This window comes from Desmodus rotundus, chromosome 3 (genome assembly GCF_022682495.2).
Source record: "Desmodus rotundus isolate HL8 chromosome 3, HLdesRot8A.1, whole genome shotgun sequence".
In the NCBI taxonomy this organism is placed as follows: domain Eukaryota; kingdom Metazoa; phylum Chordata; class Mammalia; order Chiroptera; family Phyllostomidae; genus Desmodus; species Desmodus rotundus.
This window is the reverse complement of record NC_071389.1, coordinates 62,662,996-62,676,455: the sequence shown is the minus strand read 5'-3', so window position 1 is coordinate 62,676,455 and position 13,460 is coordinate 62,662,996. Positions and strand designations below refer to the sequence as shown.

At 37.9% G+C, this 13,460-nt stretch overlaps 1 protein-coding gene across 12 annotated transcripts in view; it reads left to right on the top strand.

The window, feature by feature from the left end:
- Window positions 1–13,460, top strand: part of ODF2L (outer dense fiber of sperm tails 2 like) — a 91,941-nt gene that overhangs the window by 50,108 nt on the left and 28,373 nt on the right. For 7 of the 12 annotated variants that reach the window (XM_071220947.1, XM_053920124.1, XM_053920123.1 and 4 more), the window contains 2 exons: window positions 733–816; window positions 11,626–11,790. In XM_071220947.1, coding sequence (XP_071077048.1) covers window positions 11,678–11,790 — 113 coding nt within the window. In that variant the 5' untranslated portion in view covers window positions 733–816; window positions 11,626–11,677. The other 5 variants (XM_024565352.3, XM_053920120.1, XM_071220948.1 and 2 more) reach the window with 4 other exon arrangements.

Genomic DNA, 13,460 nt, shown 5'->3' with positions numbered 1-13,460 from the left:
TCTTGAATAACCTCCTATTGTGATTATTTTAAGAGATTTGGCTGTGGCTTACTCGAAAATTCCGATGAAAGCCCTGCTTAAATTGAGACCATCTTTGATCTCCTTTCTTTAGACCTTATTACTCACCAGTTCTTTTTGTGTCTCCCATGTGAGTACTTTCTCCTCTGCCTTTTTTTCTATTCTCCCCCAAATAGGCTAGGGAGCAATTCTTAAAAAATATTATTAGAATATATTTTTTTACTACACAGCTGTTTGTATTTTTCCTGTATTAGAAAGTAATGGGATGTTTTTGAGTAGGGATTCTTTAGGGTCACATAGGTAGGAAAAAGAAAAAAATATCAATCAATTCTTTAATATAATGCTAGAATTGGTTACTAAAATACAATAATTTTAAACACAAAAATTATACAATGGATGACACATTTTAGCCAAGATTAAATGTACGTACTCTAAAAATACTGAGAGTATTTTAAAAAGCAATAATCATGAAGAACTGACAATTAAAAATCTTTTTAGGGAGCATTTTGTTTTTTCGGCCAAGAATAAACAAATGATTTTATTTTTTGTGTCGTGATTTATCCTAAATGTCTTTCTATCACATACATGTTTTATCTCCACATAAAATTGTAAAATATCAGAATCTAAGACTATGTTAAAATTTCCTGCCACTTCTGCTTTGAATAATATACATTTTAATGGTATTCGGCTTTAATCCTGTATTATAATATTCAGGTACAAGCAGCAGTTAAATGGTGAAGTGATTGGGCTTTGAAGTTGGCCAGCCTGATTGAAATCACAGCTCTGCAAACCCCTTTGGTAAGTTATTAAATATCTCCATGCCTATCTGTAAAACTGGCATAAAGTTTAAATAGCTCATGTAGTGATTGAAACAGCATCTAGGTCAGAGTAAGAGTTTAATAAATATTAATCCTTATTAATTATGGCCTTTTCCCCGTGTGTGCGGCACCTGCTTGGGCACTGTTAGTTTCCTTCCCAGTACTCAGCCTCTTTCTCTCTCGTGCTGGCAGAACCTGTTTTAGGACAGGGCTCAGAAATGTCTGATGCTTATTTTTCCCAGCCTCCCTTGTACTGGGACATGACTACGTGACCCTGACTCCAGCCAGTCACCTAAGGAGTAGTCTGCAAGCAGAAGGCAGATGATGGAGGAGGAGGTGGTGCTGTTGGGATCCTTTATGAAAGGACACATGGGCAAAACCAGGGGGGAGGGTGGAGGTGGGGGAGGGAGGTGGGTTCAGCTGGGGTGGGGTGGAGGGATGGGGAGAAAAGGCATACAACTGTAATTGAATAACAATAAAATTAAAAAATAATAATAAATTAACTTCCTGAAAAATTAAAAAGAGTGCCAGAGGCTGAGGGAGTCTCTGCGGCGGTTGTGGAAGGTGAGGAGGGCAGTCAGAAAGCGAAGGTAGTAGGGCTGAAAGGGTGACGAGCGTGTGTCCCTGATGACACCGGTGACAGCTGAGCCAATGTGGGGAGTGCCTAACTCCAGACTTCTCACTATGTGACGAACTGGAATGACAATCCAGTTCCATCAGCCATCATTAATTAGGTATCCCGTTACTTCCCAAAATGCTACCACTGGTAAAAGCACTTCAGGAAATAGCATTGGCATTTCCAAAAAGTACCAATGTTTGGAAACATGTATATAAAGTGGATTAATATATAAACTATATGATATTTTGATGAACAAATTAATATTACTTTCACCTCCGAGGTAAAACGTTGACCAGGTGATTTTATCTTTTATACAAAAGGATCGTGCTTAGCTTAGATAACGGAGGGGAGAAAAGACCTTTTGAACAATGCTGCAACACAGACTAGCCTAAAATAAAATTTTAAAAAGCAAACAACAAAGCTCACCTTTTATCTTTCTGAAGATTTTCTTAGAATGAATACTAGACCATAATAAAACTATACCAATTTTATATTTGTATCCCTGCCTTTTTGATCTTCTGTCTCCAAAGTACCAGTGTATCTTAAGAATATTTTTTCTTCATATTTGACACTTTGAGTCCACCGTTTTCTGAGGTTTCTTTAAAAGGTTAACTAACTCTTAAATTAATTTCTAGTTACATTAGATTTCCAAATGATAGAAGAATGAAGGAGTGTCTATACTCTTTATGACCACAGAGCATCTTTATGCCATGAGACTTAAATCCCTTACATTTATTCCTAAAGCCTCTAATAAACCTTTTAACCAGAGCCAAAAAATAATATATTTAAAGAAGGAAATTTCATACTTATGCCTCATTTTTTCTTGGTCAGCCAAAGAAATGCTTATGTCCAGAGAATAAAATATTGAATTTAAAATATAAGGATACAGCAGTGGTATCTTCTGCAAGCAGTTGCATCTTGATGAGAGACCCCAGCTATTGCCACATGGAGCAGGGAAAATCCACCTACCTGAACCCTTCCTGAACTTATGACCCACAGAATCATGAATAAAATTTGTTTCACACCACCAAGTTTGTTAAAAGAAACCAGAACACATTGGCAAGAACATATGCAATTCCAAGAATGGGAGATAAACCCTATGAAAATTTTAGGGTTCTGCTACCTCTGAATTTTCTTGGTTCAGTGGTATGGCCATATTAATTTATCCCTTCAAAGTGGAAGTTGTTTCTCTTTTCATCCCTTTGGATCGTGGTGTTGGCTAGGGTCACTCACACGGCTGCGCTTGAAGGAAACATGGCTGTATCTTGAAAGTTAATGGCACCTCAGACGGTGACTTAAACAGCTGGGATCCAGCTGCGGTTTGCTCCACAGCAGGATAATTGGATTTCATATATGGTTCCTGGATTCCAAGTGAGGAAAGAAGAACCCGCTAGGTCTCTTGATTGGGGTTATTTAGATGGGCTAGAATGAATTATTTTCCATTTAAATAACAATAGAATAAGAGATCTTCCTGAAAATTGACCGTGGAACCAGATTTCAGGAACAGACTAGATCTAGAGGATGAGGGATCCCATGTTTACTTTACCTGGACAATTCAGTTAGAATAGTCAATTTGATAATCTCTCCTAATCATTTTGAGATTTTGTGTATGTTTGCTCTTGAATGTCTCCTCTTAAATATCTTATAAAGGTGGTTACATGTAATACCTATTTAAAATAAGTATATTTCATGAGATCAATCTTATTTTTACAATTATTTTTGCTAATTATGACAAGTTAGCAAGGTTAGCTAGGATGCTAGGTTAATGTTGGAAAAGCCCTTGGAACTATGTATCTTTCCCCAACTTCAACTCTCTTTTTTCTTTTTGTGAAAATGTTAGTTGACTTGCCAGAGGTCATGATCCATTAGTGACAGCGTAGATACTTAAATCTCCAGTCCCTAGTGCTTTTTATTATTTGCATATGTGAAACAGTTGTGTTTATTATGAATGAACTTTTAATTCTCATTCACCTTTGACTAGACAATCACACTGGTGGAAGAAAGCATTGCTGAAATCATCCACGGAAAATATTTTTTAGTAAAACCAATAATTAGGTATACCGTAGTTATATTGCTCAGTGGATAGTTTTCTATCTGTGAATATGATGGTGTACAATCCTTAACATGGACTTTGAGGTGATGGATAAAGTTTTATACTTTTCCAAATAAAATCTGGCCTCGCTTGTTGTGGAGATATAAACCATACCAGCTGGCTCTACCACAAATACAAATAAATGAGACCTGAAAGATATATTGGAGATAACCCTCTGGCTCTCTCATTTAACCAAAGAAAATACAGACACAGGAAACGATTCCAGTTAACAATTTCATACATTTAAAATCAGTAGTGGTTCCAGTAGTGGGTGCCTTGGCTTTTTAAACTTTCCCCTTTAAAAGACAAAAGCAGCCCTGGCCAGGTGGCTGGGTTAGAGCAGTTTTCCTGATACCGGGTGTTGCAGGTTTGACCCTCAGTCATGGAACATACAAGAGTCGACCAATGAGTGCATAACTAAGTGGAACGACAAATCCATGTTTCTTTCTCTCACCAATAAATACATATTTTTTTTTAAAAAAAGGCAAAAGCAGGGCACTTCCAGGCCAAGCGTCAGAACATTTGCAATCTATCAGCCTTATTTCCACTTCTGTTTGAGCTCAGGTAAGATTTTTGGTAACTACAAGTTCTTCTGCAAAACAAAAGGCATGGAGAAAAAGTTTAACTAGAGCAGCAAGGTTGAGATAGCCAGGCCCAGGCCCCGCCCCTTACTCCCGCCAATAGCAACACCTCCCCACGCCGGTTTTCCGAGCCTAGCCAATTGGCTACACCAGCTGTGCCAGACGGAAGGGGCGGGGCGGCGGTTGCCAGAGAAGCTACTTGCTGGTTACTAGCTTCGCTTTGGTTCCTTTGCCCCCCAGCGGGCACTCTTCCCCCGCAGGCAGTTCCAGGAATTCGCCTGCTTCCGCCTCAGGTCCCTGGCCTTCCTTCTAGCTTTCGTCCACTGCACGGCCCGCTGCGGCCCGCTCCCTCCTAGCTGACCCAGGGCTGCAGACCACAGGTACGCCGGCCGAGGCTTCACTAACGTTCGCGGAGCGCCGGCTTTTCCGGCCCCCTCGAACCCCGCTCTTTGCGGAGCGGCAACGGACTAACGTCACGGCGACGTGCTGACGCAGCCGTGGGGGCGTAGGCGCGTTTTGGGAAGAGGGAAGTTTGGGTTTAGAAGACGGCTGGGGCGTTTACGGGGGCTGCCTTTGGGACCTGGGTGCGATGGCGGTGGTGGGTCCAGGAAAGGAAAGACGCTCGAGTTTATCCTGGGCGCGACCGCATCCCGCCCCCTTTGTGCCCACACCCTCCACTCCCCCGAGACTGGCTGCCTGGGCTGGGAAACGTCTGCGAGGCTTAGATGCTGCTAGGAAGGGCGTAGTCCCTGGGGCGTCAGAGCAGTTATTAGCCTGGGTGGGCTTCTCAACGAAGCCCTGACCGTGCCGGCCTGGCTGACAGTATTTCTCTACGAAATACTGGCTTTACTCACTCGGCTGGCCTATAAGCGCCCATTGTATAATACAGCAGACCGTAGTAGGCCCTGGGGCTCCAAAAGTGAGGAACTCTTCTGGAAGCCTCAGGAAATAATTCCTTCTCCAGGATCCTAGGTTCCAGTCTATAGGAAACCCTTTCAGGTGTGTGGCATTGGGCAGGTCATTTAACAGTCCTTGCTTCAGTTTCCTCTTCTGTAAAATGAGGACAATAATAGCCACTTTGGAGTAGTGGTTAATAAAAGAGATTAAGGAAGTCAGTGCCAGCTTTTAAGTGTCCGTGGTCAGTAAATGGTGCTGCTTGTTTACTGAGAAACCACATGGTGGCTGGTGTTGAGAATGAAGTCTATTGAGGGGACAGTTTCCTTGTAACCTCATGCATAGTAACATTTCAGGTGTTTTTGAATGAATGAGATACCTGGAGTAGTTCTAAGCACCACCGGGTTAGTTAGGGTTAAAGGAACAAACCACATGAACCCTGTTTACTTTTAAAATTAGTTTGATTCCTTTCTGCTTACAATAAAAATGCCAAGTTTGTGACTCTAACAGGTGTCCATTTTTTTGTTTCTCCTTTTCCTCTGCTTTTGCAGTTGGTGTGTATTAATGGTATTGTTTTATATCCCAAACTTCCAAAGGTATGAGAAGATAGCTGTTTATATTACTATTGATCATTGTGCTTGGTCTGTACAAATGAATGAGACCCAGGAAGCTGGGTATAGCAATGAAGTTGGCATAACACCCACCTGCTGGGCACAATACTTGTGTAAGTTAGTAATTGTTTTTCCTGGGTTCTGATTTAGTAGTACTTTACTAGTATTTTCAATAGTAGTCAATTTATGACTACATTGAAGATGATTTGTAATAATTCTGCAAAGAATAGGTCTCAAAAACTGTTTTAAAAAATTGGTTCTATACAGATAATTCAGGCCTGCAAGTAATTTCAGGAATGGCAGTTGACTCAGGATGATTATTTTTAAAAAGGATGAAAAAATTTAAAGGAAAGACCTAATGGGAGAGCAGCCCCAACAGAGTGAACCAATGAGGCCCTAAAACAAACAAACAAAAAACCCTTGCCTGTCTGTGCTTCTACTTCATCTTGTTTGAACCCCACCACAGCTTTGGCTGGCAAAGAGTAGCCTCGTTTTGTAAACCAAGGCCCATTGTGGCTAAGGGTTGCCCATGTCAGGTGACTCATAAGAACTAAAAACTGATGAGTCTCGCTCAATATTCTTTCCATTTAATATGCTGCATCTGGGTCATCAAGGAATGGTTTTATTTATATTCAGTCTACTTGTGCTGTGTTTGAAAGGGAAGGAATAATACTTTTAAAAGATTTTCTTCAATCTGGTCTAACTTAATTTTGGTACTTAAAGGGATAAGCTATCATTTTCTGGAACTTGTATGTGGAGCAATTGATTCAGATGGTCATGGGTAAATGAGGTGTTACATTTGATCACTTCTTTCTGTACTGATCTCTTGCCAGTCTGGCATTCTAATTCTGATTCTTTCAGTGTTCTTCATGTTTTTTTTTTTTTTTTTTTTTTTTTATCACCAGTGGAAACAACTTTGATTTCTTCAAGATTTTTATAGGAAACAATGTTGACATGTCATCTCTTTGAGATCCTAATAACTAGTTGCACTGCTTCTGTTTTCCTCCCTTTCATATGCCTAGTCCATGCCCCAAAATATCACTTGATTTGTCTTTAAAGATGCACTTCTAATCTGTCATTCTCCCACTTAAAATTATTTAATGGTTTGTCTTCACCTGTAGGAAAATATTCAAGCTCTTGAGTTTGGCATACAGATACCAAACTCTGGGTGTTTTCAGCCTGTCCAGTCTCATCTTTGCAATTCACGTTCCCTCATGATTCCTTGCTCTTCCTGGTACGTTACCCTCTACCTAGAATGCCTTTTGCTCTTCTGTTTGGCCAAGCTTAAACTTGTTCTGCAGGACTTGACCGAGGTTCCACCTCCTCCAGGAAGTCTTCCAGGATCTTGTCAGTTGGTGTTAGGTATCCTCCTATACACTCTCATGGTACCTCATGAGTTCCCTGTCACAGCCTTTAGCACACTGGGTTTTAGTGGTTCCCTCATTGCCTGTATTCTCTTCAGACTTGTAGTCTCTACCTTCAAAGAGTTCAATCTTACTCATTATTTACTTGTACAGAACATTTTTTATTTTTAAATATAAACCGAATTTATAATAGTGTGGTTGAAACCTGACTGGATTAAGGCAAATTTGTATGTTATTTTCTGCTGTGTAGATTACTATATTTATTTACATTTCAGTATTTTATGGCTTTTAGTTCAAAATTGAGTTCTACCACTTCCTTACTTATAATCTTGGTCAAGCTATTTAACTTTTCTAAAACTTATTTTTTTTTTCATCTGTAGCTTTTGAATATTAATATTAATAGCAACCTGGTAAGGATTTTTGTGAGATGATGTGTATGAGGTCAGTCAGTGCTCCATTAATAAAGGACAATTGTCCTCATGTCGAAGGGATGGAAAATGCCGTAAGTTTATCTGGTAAAGGGTGCTTACTTTGCTTGGGATTAGACAATATTCTGAACAACTTCGGGCCAATCTTCTAGATAATCGGGCTTTATATGGGGTCCTTTTCTTTTCAAAAGTGTCTCAGTTTGAATAACAAATTATTTGATCACCAACCATATATTGGAACCTAACCTATGCCCTTCACTGTGTGTGGTCATTTTTGAGGGCAGAGGATGATGGGTATGATATTTGCTCCTGCAGACTTCGTGGCAAGTTAAAAGACAACAAAAATATGAGCGCTGTGGACCAATTAAATTCTAAGCTGTGTGATGCTGAAAATACTACTGGATGTTTAGGATTCTTGATGGTCGGGAGCAGTCAGGGAAATACTTTGGGAAGGAAGAGAGACTGGGGCATGAAGTACGAATCCAGTGTTTACAAATCAGTCACTCTTGCTGTCAGCTTTTTTCCGTTTTATCTAATCTGCAACCCTTTTATGTTTAAATTACTTTATTCATTGGATAGAGGATTTAGCTAGTTATTTACGGTCATGCTCCAAATAATGACATTTCAGTCAACATTGGACTGCATAAATGATGCTGATCCCATAGGATTATAATGGAATTGAAAAGTTTCTGTCACCTAGTGATGTCATAGCCATCCCAACGTCAGAGCACAACACTTTACTCACGTGTCTGTGGTGATGCTGTCGCAACAAACCTCCGGTGCTGCCAGCCACATAAAAGTATAACTCATACAATTATCTACAGCACATAATACTTGATAATGACATAATGATAATAAACGACTGTGTTACTGGATCATGTATTCACTGTACCACACTTTTTATTTTTATTTTAGAGTGTACTCTTTCTACTTACAAAAAAATGTTTGCTGTAAAAGAGCGCGCTGTGTCATGCCAGCAGCAGTCTCGTACATCTGTGTGCCGTGTTCTCAGATTGCATCATTTCTTTGTGCTTGATACAGTTTCGTGTTCTTTTGTGCAGTTACATGCTGTACAGGCTTGTAGCCTGGGAGCAATGGGCTACACCACCTAGGCTTGTGTGAGTACATTCTGTGAGGTTTGTACAATGATGAAATTGCCTAACAGTGCATTTCTTAGAACATATCTCCATCATTAAGTGCTGCATGACTGTATCTAAGTTAAATTGTATCGGAAAATGGTTTTTTTTTCATTTACAGTAGCTTTTACTAATAAGATCAATTTTCTACCTTTTGTTAGTTATTACTCTTTGCTTATTTTCAAATTTCCTATACATTTCTTTATTATGGAGTCTAAAAAGCCATACAATTACTTCGCTAGTAATCTTTTGACTAGTGTCTAGAATAGTGAGAGAGAAGAGCAGGATTCTTGTATCTATTTTGTGTTCCTTGCTGAATATTTCATAGTGGATTTTTTCTGTAAAAGATTTGTGCTTTTCCTTGAAGCCAATGGAAGCTAATTTTCCAAGAGTTAATGTTAGGCAGCAAATAATTGAAACCTGCAAGATTAATACACTTTTGTCATCAAAGAGATTGGTTTTAAATACATATTTGTCTGCAGCTGGTTAGTTTATTTAAAACAATCTAGGTGCTAGGGAAGGTCATGGACCGTGATCATTCTTTTCTCTGACCATGGCCAGCATCGCGGTCCCTGAGCAGCCATCCCTCTAATGCTTGTCGTTGGCCAAAATGGAACATGGTTCAGTGTGTGTAGCCGGATCAGCATGAACCCATGACCACTCTTGGAAAAAGCTTCAAGTACATGCCTTTTGGTAGGGGACTGGTAAAGTCATCTCTGTATAGGAAATTTAATCTTCTAAACATTAAAAATATTTTAGAATCGCTAATCTTGAGGGATTTGATCATTAAATATGTGTGCCAGAATATGTCTTTGTTTCACCACTAGCAAGTTGTACGAAAGTATTGTTTATACATTGGTCAATTGGCAGTATATACTTCATAATTGAAAACATTTTCTTTTGAAACATCTGCTTTTCCATACAAGAATACATTTGGTCCATAAAATGATTTTATAAGGTAGGACTTTCTATGCTAAAGAAAATTACTGCATTGTCATCTGCCCATGTGTTTTCGATTATCGTATTGTCACAACACGAGAGTGGTGGAGTGTCTTGGAACCTCTGGACAATTTCTATCCTGGAAAATATTTCTAGATTGTAAGAATTGATTGTTGACTATTTCTCTGGAAATTTTTGAGACTTCCATTTATACAGGTCTCTATTTCACATTTTGAGGAATCAGTAATAAAGATAACCTTTTAGAATGTTGGGCCAAAGTGATTCTAAAATCTATTTTTACATTGTATTACTTTTATTTGTTTATCCTTTAAGATAAGACACAGTTACTTTTATAAGTGGTGAAGAAGAAAGAGGTTGTATGATTTTATCTCGTGATAAGTTTTTTAGGAATATTATGTGAGTAGCTGTCAGGAGACAACAAGGCTAAGTAAGAATGTCTTTACAACTTTGCTACCAGACCGAATCTTATCTCATAAAATATTCCCTGCAAATTGAAGCTCCCTATGCACTCACATTGGTTTTTGAAATTTCATTCCAAAGATGGAAACCATTTTTCTTTTAATGATCCCCCCAAAAGATGAATCAAAGTGTGGATGAGTAAGAACAGTCTGTAGTCATCCTGATCATTAACTGCTCTGTGTCTTAAGTCCTCTCCTTCAGTTATTACTCGACTTTGACAAGGCTTGTAGGTGCAAGGATTCAAATATAAATAAGACATTCTTTCGTGAGATTCCAGCATGCAGAGAAACAAATGTTCAAACAAGTGAATGGCTGAAAGATAAATTCCAATTCCTCTCGGAGTGGGGAAGCTATTGCAACCGAACAGATCCGTAGATGATAATTCCCTTGATTGCAGTGATTCATCCAGAGCATATTCTTCTTCGCCCTTAGGTTTGGTCTCCTTGATTTTGTGTATCTGTATATTTTTAATTCTTCTAGACTGTAGATAGCTCAAGTATTGTTATTCCCTAATAACGACTGTGGCATGAATGCAGCATTCTATCAGATCATTTTAGACTATCTGTACATTAGTCAGCAGTTTCATTTGGACACGAGTTGCTGGCATTTCCAAAATATGAGCATGCTTTTCTTTGGCCTACGTCCTAAATATTTGCCTGTGGGGTACATAGAATCTTCAGATAAAAATAGGTACATTTTTACAGATACTTTGGAAGGTTTTTGCATCACTAATTAAATATTGTGGATAACTTTCAACCTATTATTTTACATTTACCCAAAATTATGAAAATTCTTGAATATATGTATTTCATAACCCAGATATATAAAAATAAATGCCAAAGAGGTAACTATCTCTGAAAAAATGCAGAAAATCTTAAATGCAACATTTGATTTTGTATAAACATAAAATGAAGTCAGGAATACACACTACTACATATCAGAGTTGTGAAAACACAGCCTTAATGACTGCTGAAGTGTGCATTACTTAAACTAGAACAGTTTTAAAGAAATTTGTAAATATTCACATTTAAAATGACACCTCCAAATTTGAGTGAAAGCAATTAGATTAGTAAAACTTAGAAGTAATGCCATCTCTCTACTCACTGTCACCAAAGAATATCCTAGATAGAGCTGGAAAATGGGAGTAAACAAATCTAATTTCGAAAGGTCTATTTTAAAGGAATGACTTATCTTCTTTGTAGCTATTATTGTCAAATACTTTTAAAAGTATGTTAAATTTCTACTGTTCTAGGCACAAATAACATACCTTTCCTGTTGGACGGACCTAATGAAACTGAGCACTATAGTGAACCCAGGTGTTTTATGTCCATTTTCTAGTTTGGCTGGATTAAGATATTATTATAATACGTGAAGAAATAGATTAATAAAGGTTTCTATATTCTGTGGTTATACAGAAAATAGTGGGCCTTTTGGAGACTGTGTATGGAAACTGGCAACTGTTGAATGTGCTATGCAGTTTGGATACTGTTTTGAATTAGTATCACAATGAGTAGCAGTTACGAGTTTCAGTTTGTGAAATATTACTTGTTTATACATCTTTAGATTTTTATTATAGGGTAATGACATAAAAAAAGAATCTAATGAAATGATAAGTTTAATAACTAAAATATTTCCTGACTTTCAGCTTGTGTAGAGAGGTTGTTGTGAAAGCCACCTGTCATTCATCGCCCAGATTTATGGAGGAGCCTGCAAATGATGGAAGTCATTCAGAAGAATTGTTTTCCCATTTTAAAAGTAGATCAGAGAGAGAACACGTACCACGGCATGCCAGTGAAAGTCGTCTCAGCTGGTATTCTCAACAATAGGGGATGTCTAAGTTTCTGATTTCAGGGTTTCATGTTTTGTCCATATTGTAAATTATTTGAATCAAATACAGCATTTTTTCAAGACTATCTCCTTCAAGTCTAGTAATTAATGTATTGATTTAATCTGATTACAATATACTTATTTAGCAGAATTTGGCTAGTTTTTTTGATTCTCAAGGAAAGCAATTGAAAATGAAAACCTTACCTATTAAGAACTTGTATAGTGTTTTAACTAAGGTAAATGAAGATATAAATGATAGAATATTGGATATATAGTTAATGAGTACCAATTCTCTGTCACTTGGTATATTGCTGTTTAACAAATACCTGCCATGTTTTGCTTTTTTTAGAATGGGGAATATTCTTGTTATTTATATGACTCATTGCTCCCCCAAATGACAATCTTAAAATGCAGTTATTGTTACTATGGATGGTATAGTCCAACTTCTAGTTTACTTTGTTAAAAATGAAGATGTTTGCTCATATATAATCATTCTTGACTTTCTGCCCATGGTTTTTTGTTTTTTTTTTTAATTTTTATTGTTTTTAATAATGGGCAGTTGTCATTCACAGCCAGCATCTTCATAGGCCCATCACTTTAAGCCAGTGGTGCCTAAGAACACAATCTACTTTTTGACAGAGCCTCTAGTATGCCTTTAAGTGCTGATGAGCCATTATATATATTCCATAAAGAAAGAAAAGAGCTGCCAATTAAAGACAGACTGGAATTTTATTTATAAACATTAAAAAACCTCATTAATTGTACACAGATTTTTATTCCAAATATGTGCCTATATAAAAATAAAATATAAGTATAATAAATGAGTTCAGGTATTCTCAAAACTTCTCTCTACTCAAGTCCAACTCTTCTGAGTCACTTTTTGACTCAAGTTATCCTTGCTATTAAGAATATTGGCAATTGGCATTTTTTTTAGGAGCATCTTTAACTGAAATAAAATTTCTTGTTGTTGGGCTCTTAATTACAATATACAGCAAGCCTGTATTGGAGTCTTGCTTCTGGAATGTTACTAAACATTCCTCCTCACCAGCTCCTTCAGCCTCTCTCCATGACCCTCCCTTCCTAGGGGTTAAATGAGTGTTGCACCCCATCTCTGGGATATTCGGCAAAGCATCGGGCACTCCTTCTACAAGCCGGGGCGTGTGCAGGACAGACAGCTCAGGCTTCCTCCTGAGCCGTGGAGGAAGATTGTGAGAAGCACCTGATTTCAGGATGCAAAAATGTGTCCCCCCCAAAAAAACGTGTCTTAGAATGATACACAGTAGTGTCTAGGTAAAACATAATAAAGAAGGCAAATATTATCAGTGTTCTAAATGATAATTGTTATAAAGCCAAATATGAAGGATTTTTAGATATCCGGAGAGATGTAGTTTTTTGTTATCCTTTTCTTTAGCTTATTCATTCTTCTGGGGGAATATTTTGTGAAGAGCAGTAACTTTTAAGAAAGGGTTTGGGAATAAGATTTAGAAAGACCAGTCTTTTGGGTTTGGAGTAAGGGAGAAGGAAGGGAAGAAAAAAAGACAAACACTCCCACGAATTGCTTTACCACCTAGAAAAGACGTGTTGAATAATTATCAAATGGCACAGGGAAAGCCTTGCCGTTTGTAGTCTCTGTGTTGTATATATTCTACCATT